Source organism: Chelonia mydas, chromosome 1 (assembly GCF_015237465.2).
Source record: "Chelonia mydas isolate rCheMyd1 chromosome 1, rCheMyd1.pri.v2, whole genome shotgun sequence".
NCBI lineage: Eukaryota > Metazoa > Chordata > Testudines > Cheloniidae > Chelonia > Chelonia mydas.
The window spans coordinates 256,433,724-256,456,465 of record NC_057849.1 but is presented as its reverse complement, the minus strand read 5'-3'; the positions used below and the strand labels follow the sequence as shown (position 1 = coordinate 256,456,465).

The window sequence follows — 22,742 nt, the reverse complement described above, 5'->3', positions numbered from 1 at the left end:
CCCCAGGTGCCTAATGACTGCCATCAGTGAACATGGTCCATCTCTCACACTGTCTCCATGGCAATAGCTCAAGAGACCTCAGGCGAATGGGAAGAGACAAACACACACAAGCATAGTGTGTACGCTACGGTGACAACATTAAACACAGGAGTTGCCCCAACAGCTCTGACCTTTCTAAATGCTGCATCCTTCCATTGTCTCCTTGCTCCTTGGAGGTCGCAAAGATGTCAGCTGCTTGATTATACAGCATGTGTCTGTCGCTCCTCTCTCAGAATCACATGCTGGAGCCTCGTGGATTGGTTTTTGTGTCATCAGGAATGAGTGTAACATTCAATTGTACAAACCTACAACTAATTCCTGATCCAATGCACTTTGAGATCCCCCTCCAATCCCATTGTCTGGCCTGCCCATGGAAGCTGTGTTGACTCACCTGGAACACAGTGACGATGGCCCAGAGCAGCGAATCAAAATTCTTCCGGTCAGGGACTGTGTCTCCGGTGTCTGTCCGGAGGCTGAATTTGCACCCAAAGATGTGCATTCCCAGGATGCTGTTGGGTGGGGAAGAGGAGACGGTGTCCAATTTAAATATCTCTGCCACCAAAATGAGCTTGTTAGAGCAGTTCCCCTTTTTTCTTTCACAATCCAACCTGCTGCGACTTGTCACCAGAGTAAGGGATATAAAAATATACCTAACCCATCAAGATCTACCGGTGAATAAGGGCAAAACACTGTATCTCCTCGTGCACCCTCTCCTTCCCCCTGCACCACCATAAGCATCAAGACCCCCAGCTTCTGGCTACTCCATCCAGTCCTGCCCCATGGCCGTTAACTCCACCATTCTCTCTTGTTCCATTCCCTGTTTCCACCCACTTCTAGCTTATCTGCATGGTGTGCTGTGAAATACTGCCAGGTACTCCACACCACACTTCTGTAATAATTAGTGAGGGGGAAAGGGAAGAGTCAGACTGTTCCCTGCAGTGAACAACAGGTCACTGACAGAACTCACCCTTTCTAATGGAAACCCAGATCAGCACACTCCCTGGCTGGCAAAGTTTCTCCACCCCCATCAAGCCTCTACTTGTGAACACCTGAGGGCCAGATCCTCAGCTGATACAGTCAATTTACACCAGCTGAGGATCTGTCTCTGAGAACTAACCAAGTTCCTAAAGTCTAAAGTAAAGATGTCTAAAGTAAAGACTTGGGCAGGATGAGTCACAAAGAGATTGGTGCCAGGGTTTGTATATGCCCTGAGATGTCTCCTCAAATTGCTCTGAAGACAATACCTCCTCACCTGAAGATAAAGATGAAGAGCATAAGGAGCATACAGAAGGTGGCCACATTGTCCATGGTCTTCATCAGCACCACCAGCTGGCGTCGCAGAGCAGGCATGAAACGTACGAGCTTCAGCACCCGCAGGAGGCGGAAAGTTCTCAGCACTGACAGCCCCCCATCTGACTGGCCAATGATCTCCCAGATGCTGTGGCCCAGAGAGACAAAGGAGGAGAGAGAAAGTTGGACAAGGAGAGATGCAGACGGAAAGGGACAAAGAAAGAGAGCGGTAGAAAAACAGGACGGAGGTAGTGAGAGAGGGAGAGAGAACTCTTTCACCAATGCAGCGTCTGTGTGTGTAAAAGAGAGAATCTGTGTGAACTGAGACAGTGAAAAAGAGAGAATTCTGTGTGAATCAAGTGTGTGTGTTGGCAGGGTGTGCATATGCGTGTGCAAAAAAATCTGGGTGTAAAAGAGAATCTGAATCAGGTATGTGTATGCAGTGTACATTTTGTATGTATATGTCTGTAAAACTGCATTTCTTGCTGGGGAAAATTGAAGAGCTGCTCAGCTACTCGGGCGTGTTCAAATGCTGTATCATAAGGCCCTACGGGGGAAAGCTCCTTTATAATACTTTGCACTTCTACAGCATGTTTCATCCAAGTACCTCAAAATGCTTTACATGCACCAACTAATTAAGCCTCACAAACTTCTGAGGTAGATAACTATTATTATCCCCATTTTACAGAGGGGGAAACAGAGGACAGAAAGGTTATGTGACTTGCCCAAGGTCAGTGAGTCAGTGTTCGAGCTGGGAATAAAATCTAGAGCTCCCGATTCTTTGCTTTGTGCATTAACCATGCTTTCCCTCAGATTGGAACTTATTAAAAAGCTGAAGCAGAAATGGCACAGCAACCCAGTTCAGGCACTGATCTGCCTCTCTGCATCTGCACCTCAGTATCCCCAGCCTGGTCTCCCTATTTTGGGGTCGTCACCTGATGATGACAATGATGCTGTCGAAGATGTTGTAGGGATTGCGGAGGTAATCAAAGAGGCCAAAGGCGGCGAGTTTCAGGATCATCTCCAGGGCAAACATGCTGGTGAACACAACATTGCTGATCTCCAAGATGTTGGTCAGTTCTTCTGGCTGCAGGAGCGGCAAAAGCAAGGATCAGAATCAGGCAAGATCTGAAAATGTCACCTCAGAAATCAAAGGATATCGTTCTTGTACGACACACGGTTGTGCATGGATGGGAGTCATGCGGGAAATGGGAAGGACGGTAGAGCTGATTACAGAGGGGACCAATGGTGCCATCTTTGGGCTTTTCTATACTTAAAATGCAACAGTGACACAGCTGTGTCAACTCAGTGTAGACACTACCTATGCTGATGGGAAGGGTTTTGCCTTCACGTAGGAACTCTACCTCCCTGAGAGGCAGCAGCTAGCTTGACAGAAGAATTTTTCTATCCATCTAGTGCTGGGGGACTTAAGTCAGCTTAACTAAACGGCTCAAGGGTGTGGATTTTTCCACACTCCTCAGTGACGTAGTTATGACGACCTAATTTTCTCGTGTAGACCAGACCTCAGTGTTCTCTTTCTTCTTTGTGTTTACACAGTCCCTCCCCAGCAAGCTCCCAACCCTACCTCCCAACCTTCTCCCTGCCCCCTTTCCTTTCTCTTTCCACACATCTGTCCTTTGGTCCCTTGTTTTCTCTCTTTTCTACCCCATTCTCCTTTCTCCCCTCCCCCCATCCTTTTCCTTGCCAGAATTCATTTGCTGGGCCTGCTCTGGCAATCTTTTCTCATACCTTCCTCTTTGCAGTGGTCTAAGTAATTACCCAGGGGAATATCAGAGTGCATGAATAACACATCAGCAATGAGGAGTAGCCTGTTAATGTCTAACAACAAGGGACAGAGAGAACAAGAGGGAATAAGAAACAGAGGGAAATGGACAATGAGGAAGAAAGAGGAAACTGGTGAGACAATGGGAGAAATTCCCAACAAACAAAACAGGGCAAATATGTCAGTAAAAGGAAATAACTGGTCCAGGCCAGGATATCTGCATCTACTGAATCCGTGACACCTTTTGCCACAGGTAATTCAGCTTCTTCCAGCCAAAGGGTGGTGTGTGTGCGATAGAGAGAAAGAGAGAGCTTTAATGACTCAATCAGTTGAACAAGCCTGAACAAATTCAATTACTCCTTTTGTTTTCAGAATTAATGGATATTTCTTTGCTGTGCTCAGTTCTTGGAGGCCCCTCTGACAAGGCTGGGAAGGGGTCCAGCCTGTTTGCTCAGCAATGATGAAGTGGATGTTTATATGGCTGGGGGCTGTGCTGTCACTATTGATGACATATTCTTTCCATCCTCTCTCAGAAAGGGACGGCCGGGGGAGGGGGTGGTGGTGTTGTGAAGCGGAGGAGGAGCCCTCCCCCCAGTTGATTATAATGGACTCACTTATATGTGTGAGAGTATACTGGCTCCCCTCACTGGCTGAGTTGGAACGACACTAGGTTAGCCAGCAAGGGGAATGGAAATAAACATAACAATGTCTGACACATTCCCGTCAGTAGGGGGCAGACTCTCTCTTTCTCTTTTGCTCTGTCACACATACTTCAATGAGACTTTAATGGCATGACAAGCAACAAAAGTGTCACCAATGTGAAAGGAAAGTCAGACTCCTCGTGTATATGTCAGTACAAGCTGCCCAGGATAGGATTACATAGCTGAAGTCTGATTCCCCACACGCTCCCGTCCCTTCCATCCCTAAAGGAGCAGCTCCCGTAGTCCAGTCCCAGAGGGAACTGACATGAGCAAGCCTAATACAGTCTATCCACTAGGGCGCAGCAGCATTCACTCTCTGGTGTACACAGGCCCCCACACATCGGGTGTCCATCACAGATCCACTTGGCCTCTTTCCTCATGGGGGGCTGAGCTACCCATAAATGCCAGGTCATACTTCTGACATAACACAAAATTAGTGACAGAGAGACTGCTGGCGCCCCCTGGTGGTGATAAGAGAGGACAGGCAGGGGAGCCCATTGGGAAAGGAGACGGGGACTGCATCCAGGCCTAAGCAAACGTTCTCCACTGAAGTGAGCACTGCCCCATGGGGCCCCGTGAGGAGGAGACTCATTGATTCACCTTTTTATTGATGATGACAAGGGCAGGGTTACTGTCCTTTTAAAGGAAAGGTGCTTAAATTAAGAAAATAATGGTGTCTCCTCCCTTCCCCACAGGCTGTACCAGCAGTACATTGGGGGGAGGGGTGCTCACACACACACACAGTAATACAGTTCTGGTTCTTTCCCTCCTGCCTCCTCCCACGAGCTGCACCCAGAGTCCACTCCAGGAGGCACAAGAATCCAACTCTGATTGTTCTTATCCCAAGTAAATTAATGGACTGGAGCCTGCTCCCAAGTCACCATACCCTCCATGTCCTTTTCTAACTGAGCTCTCATTCCAGTTACTGAAGCCAGTCACCCACCCCAAAGCATATTCTTTATAAAAATATGCTTATGATATGAATATGACATAACTGAGATATACTTTATGCACGATGGCTCGTGTAAGATATCATTGGAAAGGTTATCATTTACTGCATGTGATTATCCAATTTGTATGCTTGTATCATTTCTGTATCTGAAGCTAGGAATATTGACTATGTATCTATATTTCAACTATGTTACTTTTGCATGACGCTCCCTGCTAACACTTGAGGTACAACAATGAAAACCTGGAGAGTGCTGATGGCCCATCAGCAAGTGACAATGGACTGTAAAAGAGCTTAGTCTTCCTGTGAACCTGTGGGTCAGCCTCTGAAGAATGGCTACAGGGGCCCTACAGAGTCATGTGACCATGTCACCTGATACTGGAACCCAGCTTGAATTCTGTACTTTTCCACAAGAAGCTGGGGGGGGGAGGGGTATCAAACTGGGAAACAAAGGACTCGTGCTTTATGCAAATCCTATTTAAGGGTGGGGAGTGAGGTAATCCAGGTAGTCAGTTCTCCCCTGCTACCCCACCCAAGATGACTGCTGGAAACAACTAAGACTGAACTGGGGGAAAAAAAGAACTGGACTCAGGCTGGAAGGGTATCTGGCCTGTGAAGAAGATTAGAACCACATTTAGGAAGAACTTACATGTAACCAGTTTCTTTAGTGTATTAAGCTTAGTTTGCATGCTCTTTTTTATTTTCTTAGTAATCTGCCTTGTTCTGTCTGCTACCTCCTTAACTACTTAAAATACACCTATTATAGTTAATAAATTTATTTCTGGTTTCTAATATAACCCAGTTTATGTGATTTCTAACTGGGGGGCGGGGTGAGGAGTTGTGCATACCCTCCGCCACATTGAGAGAAGAGGTGAATTTCATATAATTTTGGGTTTGTACTCCAAGGCGGGGGCGAGGGGTGGACATCTGTGTGCTGTGGCAAGCCCTTTAAACTGAGCCTTCCCAGAGCAGACTCTGTCTCTCTGTGCAGCTGGATGTGGCCCTGCCTGTGTGCTTGGCTGGGAAAGGCTGGGGAGCCTAGCCCAGCAAGACCAGGTAAAAGGGGGCCCAGGCTGGCAGAACAGTCTGACTCAGTGGTGTCCCAGCACACCAGGTGACATCCCAGATGGTCCAGCCCATCACAACCGTCCCCTCCATGTCCTTTTCTAACTGAGCTTTCATTCCAGCTCCTGAAGCCAGCCTCCCCAACTCCAACCATCCATGTGCCTGTACCGTATTTGACACATGCTGACCAAAACCACTTCTTCACTCAATCCTTTCTCTCCTCAGCACCTCTACCTTTCCCCTTCTTCACTAGGACCTGGCTTTGATTTCATTCTGGCTGGGGGAAGGGGAAATTGCAGGCTCTCCCCATGCCACAGAATTTTATACCCTGCTGGTTTCTCTAAAATCAAAATAAAAGGCAGGGAGGCTCAATTTTCATCCATAATTACATTTGAATAACAAAACGGGTCCTGAAAAACTAGGGAGAGAGAGAAAGAGAGAGCACGGGGAGGAGAGAGATGAAGATAACCTCAAAGCCAGGCAGTAATGACACTAGCAGGGAATGAGATGCCCATATGCTAAACAGAGATGCCAATTTCAGCATGAATCAAATGATTATGTCAATGCGGATGAAGAATGTAAAAAGACGACAGGGTATAATGGTGGATTAGCCTGCTCTGTGCTGTCCACACATCTGCTCTCTCACTGTCTTGTAGGGCGCAACTGATGTTTTAAAAGTCATGCTTGCATCTCTCTTAAGGAAAAGGTCACCTGTTCTCTCCAGCCCTCCTCCCCTCCCTGACATCTGTTTCTCTAGTCAAGCCCACACCTGTTAATCTTTTTCTAATGGGCCATCAATCTCCTCCTTCCCCCAAGCATTCTTCCTAGAGAGAGGGGCAGGAAGGGAGGAAGGGAAAGGCAGGGACGAGGGGGGAGGGAATAGGAAGGGTGAGATAAGGGGAGAAAAGGAAAGAGGAAAAAACAAAACAGTTCCATTCCGCCAAAAAAAGAAAGAAGGAGAGATGGTAAAGAATAGGAGAGAAAAGAGAGAGGACAGAAAGGAAGAGAAAAAGTGATACAAAGAAAGATTAAAGACGAAGTGGAAAAATAAAAAAAAAGGCGATAAAGGGAGGGAGAGGAGCCAGCTGGATCCATGAGGCCTGAGGCAACACACTCCTAGAGCAGAGACAGACCCTGCATTGCAGCTATTTCTGGAGAGACAGATAATTAGCCAGAGTGAAAAGAACTATTAGCGTTGAGCCCAAGGTGCTGTTGGTGGGGCTAGAGGCCCCCATCCTCCAAGAGAGTTTCCAACCATCTGGGACTAGCAATACCATCATGTGTTTTCAGCTTAACTATGACTGACAGCGGACACAGCTGCTGGCTGGGGCAGAGTGTGTGTGTGGGGGGCGGGGGGAAGAGGGGAGGAGGGAGCTTCTCTCTGGCAGAGGAAGGGTAATCTTGAAGGAGGGGAGAGGCTGAAAGAAAGCCAATCACTCTCCTTCCGGCTGCTCCCACACAAATAACCACAACCAACTAGTTTACGCCGGGTTGTAGAAAACTGCTTTGGATCAAATAAATAGCAGCCCACCATTCTTTCCCCACTACTTTTTTTGAGGTTTAACAAAAACATGATTCCACTTTCCTTCTTGAGTCATTTCCAGGCTTCCTGGCTCTTTCCAGAGTCAGTAAAACTGACAAAGCCATGACAAAAGGTCTGCAATTCACACCTAAGTTCCCTCTAAGCTGCACGGCCACCTATTAAGTGCGGTGCAGGCGCTCAGGGCTGCAGCGGGGAGAGATTCCTCTTCCCCAGCCCTGACCCAACCCAACCTAACCCAGCCTGGCCTGGACCTGCCGCAGCCGTGGGAGAGGCACCCTTCCCCTGGCCACAACCTAGCCTGGACTGGACCTGCCACAGCCATGGGACAGGCACCTCTCCCATGGCCCCAACTCAGCCCCAGCCTGGACCTGCCATGCCAGGGAGAGGCACCTCTCCCCCAAAGCTGAGGTGCTGCTGCAGGGAGAGAAAGCTGGGGGAGTCCTCTCTCCCCACCGCAGCCCCGGGGCAGCCTGTACTCCAAACCCCTCATCCCCCAGGCCCACCCCAGAGCCCCCAGCTGAAGCCCCCCCCCCCCCGCCCACCCCAAGCCTCTGCCTCAGCCTTGATTTCCTCATCCCCGGCCCCACCCCAGAGCCCACACCCCTAGACGGAGCCATCACACCCCACACCCCAACCCTCTGACCCAGCCCTGAGCCCCCTCCCACACTCCAAACCCCTCGGCCCCACGCCTACCATATGAATTTTCTAATGTGCACCAATATGAAGGTGATATGTGACACATCACCTCCATATTGGTGCACATAACAAAATTAATTCAGCACATGGGTTGGATTCACACCATCTCCTGCCTAGCCAGAAGCAGAAAGTATCAGAAACCTCCCCAGCACAGAAGCCTGTTTTCTCTCTCGCACACAGGATTGCCAGCCCAGAGCATGCACAAGTCTCACACATGAGCACTGGGGAAAAACACTTAAATGGAACTTTTTCTAAGTACGGAGTGTTTGGGCCCAAGTAGGGGAGGGGGAAGGAAGCAGTCAGATGTGAATGGGGTGGGGGGGGTGGATGTCATGGTTCGGGCCACTTTTTCTTGTCTCAGAACTAGTTTGTCTATCTTGAATCTGGATTTATTTCCAACTCCATGAAACTATCTGATTCAGATTCCCACGGCAGTGAACCCTCTCTCCCTACTAGGATTAAGCAGATCTGTGAAACAATGTAGTCCACCTTTATGCTGGGGGAAGCTGATTTCATTTGGAGCCCCCCCTTAATGATCAGATGATGGAGCTGGGATGAAGGAGAGCAGCTGTTTGGTCTTGACTCCCCCCACCCCCACCACACACTTCCTTACTTGAACAAAGGAATTGCTATCCTGGATAAGACCCTAGGGTCCATCTAGTCCAATATTCTCTCTCTGACTGGGACCAGCACTAGATGCTTCAGAAGGAGGTGCAAGAACACCTGTAGTGTATCAGATGACCTGTCCATACAGGGAATTTCTCCACCCATGTCTAAATTGGCAACTATGCAGAAATCTTACTGGGGTGACTCCCTGTGGGATCATAAGACCAGCCCCATGTATCAGTACTCAGATATCAGGGTGATAAGTACCTTATAAATATAATAGAGAGGTTTCTCTACTCTGGTCATATTTGTAAATTACATCAAAGTAACCCAACAGTAACTGGAGAATCATAGAAATTACAGATGGAAATTTGGTCACATGTAGTCCAATCTCCATCCCACATCCAATTCAGGACTTCACAATTCTTTGTCTCAGTCACTTTTAGACAACTTAGGTGATGGGGTCTCCATCAGTACCCTGGGCAGATCAGTCAATAGTTTAATAAATCTCACTTCAGGAAGGTATTATTAAAAGTATTTATTATTTATATTATGGTAACACCCAGAGGCCACAGTGAGGATAAGACAGTTACCTTTTCCGTAACTGGCGTTCTTCAAGATGTGTTGCTCAGGTCTATTCCACAATAGGTGTGCGTGCTCGCCATGTGCACCGGTGCCGGAAGTTTTTCCCCTAGCAGTACCCGTAGGGGGGAGCGCCCTCCGGGACCCCTGGAGTGGCACCTGCCTGGCGCGGTATAAGGGGAGCTGCACACTCCCCCCACCCTCAGTTCCTTCTTACCAGACAACTCCAACAGAGGGGATGGAGGGCGCGATGTGAAATAGACATGAGCGACACATCTCGAAGAACACCAGTTACAGAAAAGCTAACTGTCTTTGCTTCTTGGAGTGATTGCTCATGTGTATTCCACAACAGGTGATTCCAAGCTATATCTGTTGGAGGTGGGTAGGAGTTCACAAGTTCCCAGGACGGAGGACAGCTCTGCCGAACCCGGTGAAATCCCTGGTTTGGGGGACGATCGCATAGTGCGAGGTGAATGTGTGAACCACATGGCGGCCCTACAAATGTCCTGGATGGGGACGTGGCAGGCGTGGCACGAAGGCAGCCGACAAGGCCTGCGCCCAAGACAAGTGTGCCCTCACAATGGGTGGTGGGGGGACACCCGCCAGCTCATAACAGGAACAGATGCACAAAGTGATTCAATTGGAAAGCCGCTGAGTGGAAATCGGCTGGTCCCTCACAAGCTCAGACGAGGTGATGAATAGCTGCGAAGACTTTCTGAACGGCTTGGTCCTCTCGAGGTAGAAAGCCAGAGCCCGCTGCACTTTGAGCGTGTGGAGATGGCACTCCTCACTGGACACGTGAGGCTTGGGGCAGAGGACCCGTAGAAAAATGTCCTGACCCATGTGGTAGTCGGAGACCACCTTTGGGAGGAACACGGGGTGTGGGCGGAGCTGGACCTTGTCTTTATGAAAGACCGTGTACGGCGGCTCAGAGGTCAGGGCCCTCAGCTCTGAGACTTGCCTGGCCGACGTGATTGCAACCAGGAAGGCCACCTTCCACGAGAGGTGAGACCAGGAGCACGTGGCCAGTGGTTCAAACGGGGGCCCCATGAGATGAGCCAACACCAGGTTTAGGTCCCACTGCAGGACCGGGGGTCTAGAATATGGAAAAAGAAGGTCCAAACCCTTAAGGAACCAGCCAGCCATAGCATGGGAAAATACCGTGTGCCCTTGCACCAGCGGATGGAAGGCCGATATGGCTGCCAGGTGCACCTTGACTGACGAGGGTACCAGGCCTGGGCCCTCAGGTGGAGGAGGTAATCAAGGATAAGCTGGTTTGGGGCAGTCACTGGGGAGACACCTTGGTCCGCCACCCACCTAGAAAACTGGGACCACTTCGCCAAATAAGCGCGGCAAGTGGAGGGCCATCTACTTTTGAGGAGGATGTGCTGAACCTGCTCTGAGCACGTCCTTTCCTCTCCACCTAATCACTGAGTAGCCATGCTGTGAAGTGAAGAGCCGCCAGGTTGGGGTGGAGGAGGTGGCTCTGGTCCTGAGAGAGCAGGTCCGGGCAGAGTGGCAATGGCCACGGCGGAGCTACCGCCAGGCCCATGAGGGTCCCATACCAATTCTTCCTGGGCCACACCGGGGCAATCAGGAGGACCCAGACCTTGTCCATCTTTATCTACTCCAGAACCCTGCTGATTAGAGGGAATGGGGGAAAGGCATAGAGAAACCGGCCTGACCAGGACAGGAGAAAGGCATTGGAGATAGCGCCCCTCCCCAGGCTCCCCCTGGAGCAGAACTGGGGGCATTGCCAGTTCTGCCAAGTCAGGAACAGGTCCACCTGAGGAGTTCCCCACCTTTGGAAGAGCCAGTGGGCCACTTCCGGGTGCAGGGACCACTTGTGTTGTGAGGAAAAGTCCCTGCTCAAGCGATCTGCCCTCTTGTTCTGGGAGCCCGGTACGTGGAAGGCCTTCAGGTGGATGTCGTGGGCTATACAGAAGTCCCACAGCCTGAGGGCTTCGCGGCAGAGGGCAGAGGATCGGGCCCCACCCTGCCTGTTGATATAGAACATTGAGCCATGTTGTTCGTGAGGACCCTGAGTACCTTGCCCTCCAGGTGCGAGCGGAAGGCCATATACGTCAGCTGAATCGCCCTGAGCTCCTTGATGTTTATATGCAAGGTCAGGTCTTGAGCCGACCACAGGCCTTGGGTCTGAAAGTTCCCCACACGGGCCCCCCAACCCAGGTCCGATGCATTGGACACCAGCTCCAACGACAGGCCCCTGTCCCTGAATGGGACCCCTTGGAGCATGTTGTTTGGGATGGACCACCACCGTAGGGAGGCGATCACAGAGTCTGGCATGGTGAGGACCTTGTCCATCCTGTCCGTGGCCTAGGAGAACTTTGAGGCCAACCAGAGCTGGAGGGGCCTCATCCTGAGTCTGGCATAACGGACCACGTATGTCCGACATGTGACCCCAGAGTTGTAGGCAAACCCTGGCTGTTGTCACCGGGAGCCTCGTGACCCACTCGATGAAACCTTTCAGGGTCTCAAATCTGTCTGGCGGCATAGAGACCCTGGCTGACACTGCGTCCAGGAGCGCCCCAATAAACTCTATGAGTTCGACTGGGACTAACGTGGACTTGGTGTTGTTTACCAACAGGCCCAAGGCGGTGCACGTGGACAGGAGGAGCGCCACGTGATCCCATACCTGCGACCGGGAGGTGCCCTTGACAAGCCAATCGTCCAGATAGGGAAATATCTGGACCCCCCGCTGTCTGAGGAAGGCCGCTACCACTGACATGAATTTTGTAAACACCCTCGGGGCAGTGGACAGACCAAACGGGAGAACCGTGAATTGGTAAAGATTCTGTCCCACCACAAAACGGAGAAGCGCCTGTGCCCCTCAAATATGTGGATGTGGAAGCACACGTCCTGTAGATCGAGGGCAGCGTACCAGTCCCTGGGATCCAGGGAGGGGATGATGGAGGCCAGGGAGACCACGCAGAACGTGAGCTTCACCATGTACTGGTTCAGACCTCGGAGGTCTAGGATGGGCCTGAGCTCCCCTCTGGCCTTCGGGATAAGGAAATAACGGGAGTGATACCCCTTGCTCATGAACTCCTTGGACACTACCTCTATTGCCCCTAGACCTAGGAGCCGCCCCACCTCCTGCTCGAGCAGAGCTTCGTGCGAGGGATCCCCCAAGGGGGATGAGGGTGGGGGGTGGTTGGGCGGGGAGGAAATAAACTGGAGGGTGTGACCCCAGGAGATGGAGTTGAGGACCCATCGGTCCAAGGTTAGCCGCAACCATTCCAGGAGAAAAGCACACAACCGGTTGGAGAAGGGAAGCTTTATTGGGGGTGGATCCCTGATGAGGACTGGTGGGGTGCCCCCGAGTGTCCCGTCAAAAACGCTTTTTCTCCATCTGTTTGCCCTTGGAGGATCCAGGCTGGGGGGCAGGCCGAGACTGCCTCTGAGGGCATCTCTTATTGTCCCGCTGCGGCCTTGGCGGGAGTCTGCTGCGGCTTGAACTCAGGTTTTGCTGGAGCTAGGACATAGAGGCCCAGAATCTGGAGGGTCGTGCTGGAGTCTTTCATGTCATGAAGCCTTGTATCTGTTTCCTCTGCAAACAGAGCTTTCCCGTCAAACAGGAGATCTTGCATGGAAGACTGCGTCTCGCTGGACAGCCCAGAGAACAGGAGTCATGACGCCCATCTCATGGACACCGTGGAGGCCACTGATCGTGCGGCAATGTCCGCAGCATCTGAGGCTGCCTGCAGGGATGCCCTAGCGGCTGCTGCCCCTTCTTCCACTAGCGCCATGAACTCCTTCCTATCGTGCTCCTGGAGGGAGTTCTCAAACTTGGGCAGGGAGCCCCACAGATTGAATTCATACCAGCCCAGGAGAGCCTGACGGTTTGCCACTCGTAACTGGAAGCTTGAAGATGACTAAACTTTCCTTCCGAAAGAGTCCAGTCTCCAAGAGTCTTTGTTCTTTGGGGTCGGGGCTGGCTGACCCCGCTGTTCCCTGTGGTTGACAGACTTGATCACCAGGAAGTTGGGCTCCGGGTGGGTATACAAGTACTCATGCCCCTTAGCGGGTACAAAGTACTTGCGTTCCGCCTTTCAGAGATGGGGGCCAACAAGGCCAGTGTTTGCCACACAGCATTTGAAATCTTAGCCACCCCTTCATGGAGAGGCAAGGCCACCCTACCCGGTGCCGAAGGGGACAACATGTTAAACAGGGAGTCTGAGGGCTCCTCCATCTCCTCTGCCTGGAGGTGGAGGCTTGCTGCCACCCTCTTTAAGAGTTCTTGGTGGGCCCTGAAGTCCTCCTGCCGGACGGAGGGGGGCAGGGCCGCAATCACCTCCTCCGGGCAGGGCGAAGAGGCCAGTGCGGTGCTCTGGGTGCCGGTTGGCACTGGAGGGTCCACCACCTGGTTGGACTCCGGGCATGGTGCCGAGGATGCATGTCCCACCGCCTCTTTTCTCAGGGGTCTGGAGAGGGAGGCTGACGGTGCCTCTGAAGCTCTGGCCACCGAGCGAGCTCCCACCAGGGGCTGCGCCGGAGGCCACGGTGCCCACTGGTACCATTGGGCCAGCCACGACGCTCGGTGCCACTGCACCTGCTGTGGCACCGGCGGGGCCGGCTGTTGGGTTGGCTGGCCTGGCCCTTCGAAGGACGGCTACAAATGGACACCGGGCTGGTGTAAGATCTGCTGCTGTCTCTGGACTGGGAGGAGCAGCGGTGCCGGGATCTATGACAGCCATGGGACTGCGATCTCGATGTGGAGGACTGGTACCCAGCGGTAACAGCTGCTCCACGAACGGCCTCGATGGGCGGACCCACGACAGCGAAACGCCGGCAATTGACGCCCGGGGCTGCGATGTCTTGGTGGAGACTTGGAGCGGGAGTCCGAGCAGGAACGGCATCGACGACCATGCCATGATCGACTGCAGTACCCTGTCCGAGACGAGGACCAATGGCGACGCCCGCCGCAGTCCCGCCGATATTCGCTCCTTGAGGACGAGCGGTGCCGCGAGTCCCAGCCAGATGGAACCCAGGCAGAGACTGGTCAGCGTCGAGGGCGATCCACATGGACTCTGCCCTGAGTGATCGCTGGGTGGTGATTGGGGTCGGGAACGTTCCCTTGACTGAGACCGGTACCAGGCCAGAGGCGACTATGGAGATCCCAGCGGCGGCTTGCCTCTGGAGCACGGGGCTGACATTGGCGGAGCCCCGGGCACCGGCATGGACATAACGTCCCGGGCCGCCTAGAGGGTTTCAGGCGTGGACGGCATCCGGATATCCAGAGAGGCCTGTTCCAAAGGGGCTGGGCTACTCCGCTCAACGTGAATTGGAGGCCCGGGTCCCGGTGGGGATCGAGGACTGCCTGACATGGGCCTAGACTCTGTCCCAGACTTCCCTTGGTGCTGCTGAGAAGAGGGAGTCTTCTTGGCCCTCTTGGTGTGCCCCGTTGACGGGGAGTGGTGCCGACTGGTCGATGGCACCAGAGGGTTGCCGCATACCGATGCCGTGGTGCTGGGTACCTGTTCGGAGCGGCGTGCCCGGGTTGGGGTCAGCGCCGACTCCATCAGGATGGCCCGGCGCCTAATGTCCCTTTCTCTTTTGGTCCGAGGCTTAAACGACTTGCAAATCTTGCACCTTTCGCTGATATGGGTTTCTCCCAAGCAGCACAAACAGTCTGCGTGCGGGTCACTTCTTGGTACAGAATGCCTGCAAGAGCTGCACGACTTAAACCCCGGGGCGCGGGGCATGCCCCGGCCCGGGCTCACTTACTGACTAAACTAAACTAACTACAGGTACTAACACTGAACGAACGAACAGTTCTGGGGATGAGCTACAGCAAAGCTGGAGCAGAGCAGTTCTGATGCACCTTCACTGGCAGCAGGAAGGAACTGAGGGAGGGGGAGCACACAGCTTCCCTTATACCGTGCCAGGCAGGCGCCACTCCAGGGGTCGCGGGGGGCGCTCCCCCTTACGGGTACTGCTAGGGGAAAAAATTCCGGAACTGGTTCACATGGCGAGCACAGACACCTATTGTGGAATACACTTGAGCAATCACTCGAAGAAGAACCCATTGTGCTGGGTGCTGTACCAATACACAGGACGATATGGCCCTGAAGAGCTTATAAGCCAAGAATCTTGAGAAAGAATTCTTTATCTCCACCTCAGATTTTCCTTTGCTAAATTTCATTCCATTGCTCCTAGTCATACCCCCTCCAATGACCCTGAACAATTCCTCTCCCTGACTGGGGTTTACACCCTTTGAACACTTGTGGCCAGTGATCATGTTGTCCTGTGCCTCACCCCTTAGTCATAGCTTAGCTAAGTGGTACAGATTCAGCTCTTTTAATCTTTTCTCATGATTCAGCCCCTTCCATCTCCTGGTAATTTGTATTGCTCGCCTCTGAGCTCCCTGCAGCTCAACAGCATTTTTCGGGTACTGAGGTGCCCGGAGCAGTTTTTACTCTGGGATCAAACTGTGACTACTCCTACGCCTATCAGAGGGCTAGGTAGGAAACACAGCCTCGTGGATAGGGTATTGGACGAGGACTGAGGAGCCTTGGAGGTCAATTCATGGCTCAGTCAGAGACTTCCTGTGTGGCTTTGGGCAGGGCACTTAATCTACCCGGTGCCTCAGTTCCCCATCTGTAAGGGGATGATAACCCTTCTCTACCTCACAGGCATGCTGTTAGGATAAAATCCATTAATGACTGTGAGGTGCTTGGAGACTATTGTGATGACAGCTATACATGTACCTAGATAGATACTTGCTTTCCGTGTCATGATCCACCTGCCAATTGATGCTGCCAGACCTACAGACCGGCTCAGGGCCCCCAAAGGGAATGGGAAGACCACAAGACTCACCAGCTTTCCTCAGTCCTTCTCCACAGATAGACTGTGCTTGTGCTTCTCTTAATTAAGCTGGAAAGACTAGCTAGCGGATGGATTTGAATTCAGATGCTGGTGAAGTCTCTGTGACATCCCTAGAGAGCACATTAAACTAAACCAAACAGACTAAGGATTCAGTCAGCTAATGAAGAGAGAAATGAGGGAGAGAGATGGGGGAGTGGAAAAGACAAGGGAAAAGAAAAGAGAGGGAAAGAGGAGACAAGGAGAGAAAGAAAAGTAGGGGATGAAACAGATGAGGGAGGGAGACACAGAAGGAACAAAAAGACATGAAAGGAAAAAAAGATGGCCATGGCCAACATGACTGAGTGCAGAAGCAGGCACAGGATATCCCCCGCACGGTCCTTACTCCATCTCAAACCCATGATGGGACCCCATGCACTGTCACCTGTGTCCAAACTGTTTTGTCTCCACCTCTGCTAGGTTGTAAGCTCTTTGGGGCAAGGTCTGTGTCTCCTTAAGATATTTATACAACATTGAGCGCACTGTTGGCACTCAATAAACAATCACAACAGGAGGGAGAGGAGAGATTTAATGTCAAGAGGAAGTGACTCAAGAGCCTCTCCTCAGGTCCTCACTGTGTCATTTAACTTTGGATGCTGCCCAAGGAGACCCACCACTGGATACAGCTCAGGTCTAGACCATGTGGTTTGGCAGGCCCATGCTGCCTGATTCTACCCCAGGCAACCCAAAGTGCCAAAGCCCCCCCCCTTACCCCCCTCCCCATTCTAAGTTGCCAGATATTATTGTGGCCAATAGGGTTTAAGGTGCCCACTTCCCCACAAGGGTGTGTTACCTGTTCATGATGCTCAATGCCCATGCTGATGGTGTTTACTAGGATGGCTATCATGATCCCACGGTTGAAGTACTTGCTGTCCACAATCCCCCTTAGTTTGACCCTCACTTCTCGCCACAGGTCACTACAGAGGCTCAGCCATCCGCCCTCTTCCCCCTCCTCTTCCTCCTTCTCCAGATCTGTGGCACCCTTGCTTCCTCTTCTTCCTTCTCCTTGCTCTTTGCCGGCCCCTCCTTCCTCCTGGTATGAATCAGCACTGTCCAGGATGGAGAGCCTCCGGGCTGCCTCATGCTGCACACTGTGACATCTGGGGCAGTTGTTGGGGTCAGAGGTCAGGGTCATAGCAATGGGCTGGACGAGGGCATGAGGAGTGTATTCGAGAGAGTTGTGTTTCCGGCAATGTCCTGGGGAAAGAAATCATTACAATTAAAGGAACAGGGCTCAATTTTCAAATAAGGCATACAAATCAGTGCACCACTTGTGTGCTTAAATAGCAAGAAGGCACCGAAAGTGGAAAGCCAGACTTTTTAACAGTGGGGGTGATTAAAGACTGGAACAGCTTATCTAGGGAAGTGGTAAATTCATCATCATTTGGAGTCTTTAAATTGAGATTGGATGCCTCTGTAAAACATACACTCTAGTTCAGCCACAAGTGATTAGGCTCAACATTATTCCCTCACACCGTAGGGAAGAATTATTTCCTCCGCTGCATGAATCAGGGAGTGAAATTCTATGGCCTGTGTCACACAGGAGATTGGACGAAATGATCACAGTCATCCCTTCTGGCCTTAAAATCAATGAGAGCATATGGAGCGCCTAAAGGCAGAACTGGGCCCCTGATTTAGGAACCCTTTGACAGCATCTTAAAGAGCCAGAAGAGTGACTTTGAAAATGGCATTACTTTATACAGTAACTCCTCACTTAAAGTCGTTCTGGTTAATGTTGTTTCGTTGCTGATCCAGTAGAGAACATGCTCGTTTAAAGTTGTGCAACACTCCCGTATAACATTGGTTGGCAGGCTCCTGCTTTGTCCGCTGCTTGCAGGAAGAAGCAGCCAGTTTCAGCTAGCTGGTGGGGGCTTGGAACCAGGGTGGGCCGGCAGCCCCCCCATCAGCTCCCCGCTCCCCTAAGTTCCCTGTGCGGCAGCGGCTCAGCAGGCTGTCAATTGCCGGCAGTTCAGCTGTTCCTCCCCACACTGCAGTGTGCTGCTCCTGCCCTCTGCCTTGGAGCTGCTCCCCGGAGCCTTCTACTTGCTGTGCAGGGGCAGGGGAGAAGAGGGGGGCTAATGTCAGGGTGTCCCCTTCCCCCCTGCTCCTGCCCCCCGCTACTTTACCCCATCTCCACAGAGCGGGGAGGGGGACAGGACAGGGCTCAGAACTGAGGGAGCTTGCTGGTAGGAGCTGCTGTCTCAACTTGCGGATCTACTTAAAAAGGCAATGTACTTAGAGTCGGGTCAGCGGACTTAAAGGGGCAATGCATCTCTCTATCTCACACACACAGTGTGTCTCTCTGTCTCTCTCTGCCATGCTGTCTCCCCTCCTTCCATTCGTGCTGCCTTGTAGAGCGTGAGGCTACATTAACAATGGGTTAACCCTTGAGGGCTCAGTAGAGTGCTAGTTCATCATTTAGCAATAAGTCATTCCCTGGGAAATATCCCACCCTCTTCCACCCTCTGACTTCACCACCTCAACCAAGCTTCACAATCATTATTGCTGTGTACAGTATTAAATTGTTTGTTTAAAACTTATACTGTGTATATGTGTGTATATATATATATAGACTTTTGTCTGGTGAAAAACATTTCAGTGGAACCTAACCCCGCCATTTACATTAATTCTTATGAGGAAATTGGATTCGCTTAACATCGTTTCGCTTAAAGTAGCATTTTTCAGGAACATAAACTACAACGTTAAGCGAGGAGTTATTGTACATGACACTGTGTGTATGAGATCAGATCTGTTGGCTTTAGTGACCTAAGTTTTTATTCCTTTTTCCTCCTGTTAGCTCTGCAGAGCCAACACAGCTATGCGAGAGTGAGTCAGAGTCCAGTGCTACAACAAATTGCCAGCTGCAGAAACTTTATTATTGGTGAACAGGCGCAAAAGTGAAAGGCTGAGCCTGCAAGGCTGGCAGTTAGAAATTTTATCTGTTCACTCGTAAAGTGAATTCACTTGATATGGAAGCCTTTGAGACAATTAACATAGAACCCATAAAGCCATTTTTATTGTCACTCTTCAGACTAGAACTGCAATTTAAATTATACAATTGTACCTCACGTCTAATTTTACACATTCAAAAAATGTTTTCCCTGGCCCTTCAAAAATTATGCTGTCCCCCTCCCCCCACTTCTGCCAATACACCTCAAAACTGTATACTTCAGCGTTCCCTTCTATTCTGGTCCTGGGACACCCCCCCCCCACTTCACTGCCAAAACACCTCAATCCTGATTTGCAATACCTTTGTTCCTTAATCTTGAGGTCCCACAGGGTCTGCTTAAGCAGCTCAATTCCCCTCTCTCTCACTCTGCTAATGCACTTAACCCAATTTGCAATATCCTCTGCTATTCCAGATCTGGAACCCTTTACAAGCACTTGTTGATACCTCCCAACCCTATCATTCAGCAGCCCCTGGAATGCTAGATCTGGCTTTCCCCAACAATTCCTGCCAGAAACACCTGCTACTATTCTGATGCATTGCCTGCCTCTCCCATGCTGCTGTCCAATTCCTAGTGCCTAATATTAATTCTGAATTCTGTGCTTTTGGGGCACACGCCCTTTGCAAGGTTGGTGAAGTTCCCAGCTGCTGTTGCACTTCCTCTACTGGCATTCCCAGCTTTGCCCATGGGATTCTTACTATAGTGTCTCTGTCCTTTCCCGTTCACACCGAGCTTGGCACAGCCTGACTCCATCCGGCCCTGGCGTCGGTCCTGCAGGCTGTTGTAGAGGCTAAGTGTGCGACGCTTGGCTTTGCGCACGATGTGGCAAACGTACTGGAAGATCTCCTCGTAGCAGTCTCCTGGTTCTGTGTAGCTGGCTACGGTGCTGGAGGACAAGTACCGTGCTCGCTGTTCCTGCATCAGCTGGTGCTCCCGCTGCTTGGTCTCAGAGAACTGAGTGGCTATGACCACCAGGCACAGGTTGATCATGAAGAAAGAGCCCACCTACAACCGATGAAGGAAGAGGAAAAAAGTGAGAGAGGGACAGAGAGAAAGAGCATGGGGCAAAGAGGAAGACAGGAGAGGGAAAAAAGGGGAAGGGGAAAATAAAACAGGACAAAGAGAGAAGGAAAAAATAGAGATAGGTGAGATTCTGCACAAGAAGGTGGGACTTCAGTCCTCAAAGGAAACCTTGCCTGGCTCACCTTGTTTCTGAGGACAACTCCCTTGCTGTGATTTTCACCATGCAGCCCAGTGGCTTGCACACTGGGCTGGGAGTCAGGAGATTTGGGTTCTACGCTTGACTCTGCCACGGATTTGCTGTGTGACCTTGGGCAAGTCACGTAAAGGTGACCTGCAAAAGCTTTTATAAAAATTGGACTTTTGCTCTAAGCTTTCTTCTTTTTGATGTACAAATGAAGTGTTTTGGTTTCTTTTCCCTTCTTGGTTTTTAGTTTAGGAAAATTGGAAATGTCATCCCTGCTTTTCCCTAGTATTTCTGGAGGACTTGGTGGTGGTCTCAGAGCATATTTGATACTAACTCTCTCGCCTTAATTGAAAAGATGGGGATGCTGAATCTTTAACAAAGATGGCTCTTCTCCAAAAGGTTAACTAGGCACTGAAGTCAAATAGATATTTACAAACAAATAAAAAACGAAGAGTGTTAAAAAGTCTGACCAAAAATCCCTTGCTTGCTCAACTTTCACTCTCTTGGCTCATGTGATGTCCTACTTTCATTAGTCCCCGAATCACGAGAGTCTTCCAGTCTAGACAAGCTCTCAATTGCTAACGTAAAAAACAAGCAGAACCCTTCATTTTTTAAATACAGTAACTCCTCAGGAACATAACTACAACGTTAAGTGAAACGATGTTAAATGAATCCAATTTTCCCATAAGATTTAATGTAAATGCGGGGGGTGAAGTTCCAAGGAAAATTTTGGGGGGCAGACAAAATGCATTATATACGGTACAGTACTGTACTGTACTGTGGTGGGGAGGTGCCCCTGGCTTACCCCACACAGGCACAGCTCGCTGCAGGCAATGAGGCAGGCAAGGATGCTAGGAAGCACCTTGCACAGCAGCAGCTTCCCCCCAGAAGAACAGGCGCTGTTTGGCGGCACTTAGGACTTTCTGAGGGGGGGGGGGGGAGCTTCCCCACATCCTCCCCTCCCTCCAGTGGCAGATTTAGAGTAAGTGGGGCCCTGTGCTCAGCTTCATTTTTGCCTTCTCCCACACACACGGAGGGAGCATTCTCTCTTATCTCCCCCCTCTGCATTTTTCATTCTTTTTTTCGCCATTCTCCTCCTGGGGCTCAGGGCTGGGGATGCACGGTCTGGGAGGGAGTTAGGGTGCGGGAGGGGGTTCAGGGTGGGGATGCGGGGTCTGGGAGGGAGTTAGGGTGCGGGAGTGGGCTCAGGGTGGGGGTGAAGGGTCTGGGAGGGAGTTAGGGTGCGGGAGAGGGCTCAGGTTGGGGGTGCAGGGTCTGGGAGGGAGATAGGGTGCGGGAGGGGGCTCGGGGTGGGGATGCGGGGTCTGAGAGGGAGTTAGGATGCAGGAGGAGGCTCAAGGTGGGGGTGCGGGGTCTAGGAGGGAGTTAGGATGCGGGAGGAGGCTCAAGGTGGGGGTGCGGGGTCTGGGAGGGAGTTAGGATGCGGGAGGAGCCTCAGGGCCAGGGCAGGCAGGGGATGCAGAGCACTTACCTGGGGCAGCTCCTGTTTGGTGCACGGCAGGTGCAGGTGGCTCCGCACAGCGCGGCACTGCCCCCATGGCTGCGATTCTGGGAGCTGCCACCCCCCGCCTCCCCCCCGCCCAGGCAGGGCCACCCGGAATGCAGGGCCTTTAGGGGCTGCACGGCCCTGGGCTGAAGCTCTAAAGCCCCTTTTGGAATGCGGCCCTGAGACCACGAGCACGAGGACTCAGGAGGAGCAGGGCAAACACTCTATTTTATTCATTTGCAGATCTCCTTTAATCTAGCTATGCCTCAATTTTCCCATCCCTAAAATGGAGACAATAATGCTGAATGCTTGGAGATGTATGGATAAAAATCACAATATTAGTTTTAAGTATCTCTATTGTGGGATCAATCTGAATTTCCACAATGGGATCACTACCTTACTGCAGGGATGGGGATAGAAATTCAACAGGAATGCAAATCCAGTCCACACTAGGACTTTTAACCACTCATTTTAAGCACTGTTACAACACGGTTGGCATCTGTTCTCCACAGAGTTGTGAGCTGTGATATGCCAGTGCTAAAAAGAGGGATTGTTTTAGAACTCTGACTGCATTTTTGTATTCATCTGGAATGGAGTCTGGATGCGACCTGTGGAGAAGACTGAGCTAGATTCCTACAGAGAGACCCTGGAATGGACTCTAGGTGCAAGCCCCCGGGAAGAAGAGAAGGTCGTGAACTGGATTGCTGTACCCCTGGAGTGGACTCTGGCTGCAGCCCTCTGGAGAGAAGGAGAAAAACCTGAACTGGATTCCCATGCTCCACTGGAAGGGCTTCTGAAGGTACCACTAGCACTGTGTTCCCATCACATTCCTTTTTAGATTTAGGACCACTAGCAGAACTACTAGTCCTTCCTTCCCAGGGTGGCATCTCTGATGCAGCTCAGGAATACAACAGAGCTGTATCCAATACCTTCCTACTCAT

At 51.3% G+C, this 22,742-nt stretch overlaps 1 protein-coding gene across 1 annotated transcript in view; it reads right to left on the bottom strand.

Moving 5' to 3' along the window:
• The window catches only part of CACNA1I (calcium voltage-gated channel subunit alpha1 I), a 124,953-nt gene that overhangs the window by 43,629 nt on the left and 58,582 nt on the right, over positions 1–22,742 (bottom strand). The window contains exons 7-11 of the mRNA XM_043543708.1: positions 19,786–20,092; positions 16,933–17,336; positions 2,265–2,416; positions 1,292–1,477; positions 431–548 (exon numbers count right to left, since the gene is read on the bottom strand). Coding sequence (XP_043399643.1) covers positions 431–548; positions 1,292–1,477; positions 2,265–2,416; positions 16,933–17,336; positions 19,786–20,092 — 1,167 coding nt within the window. The remainder of the gene's footprint in view (positions 1–430; positions 549–1,291; positions 1,478–2,264; positions 2,417–16,932; positions 17,337–19,785; positions 20,093–22,742) is intronic.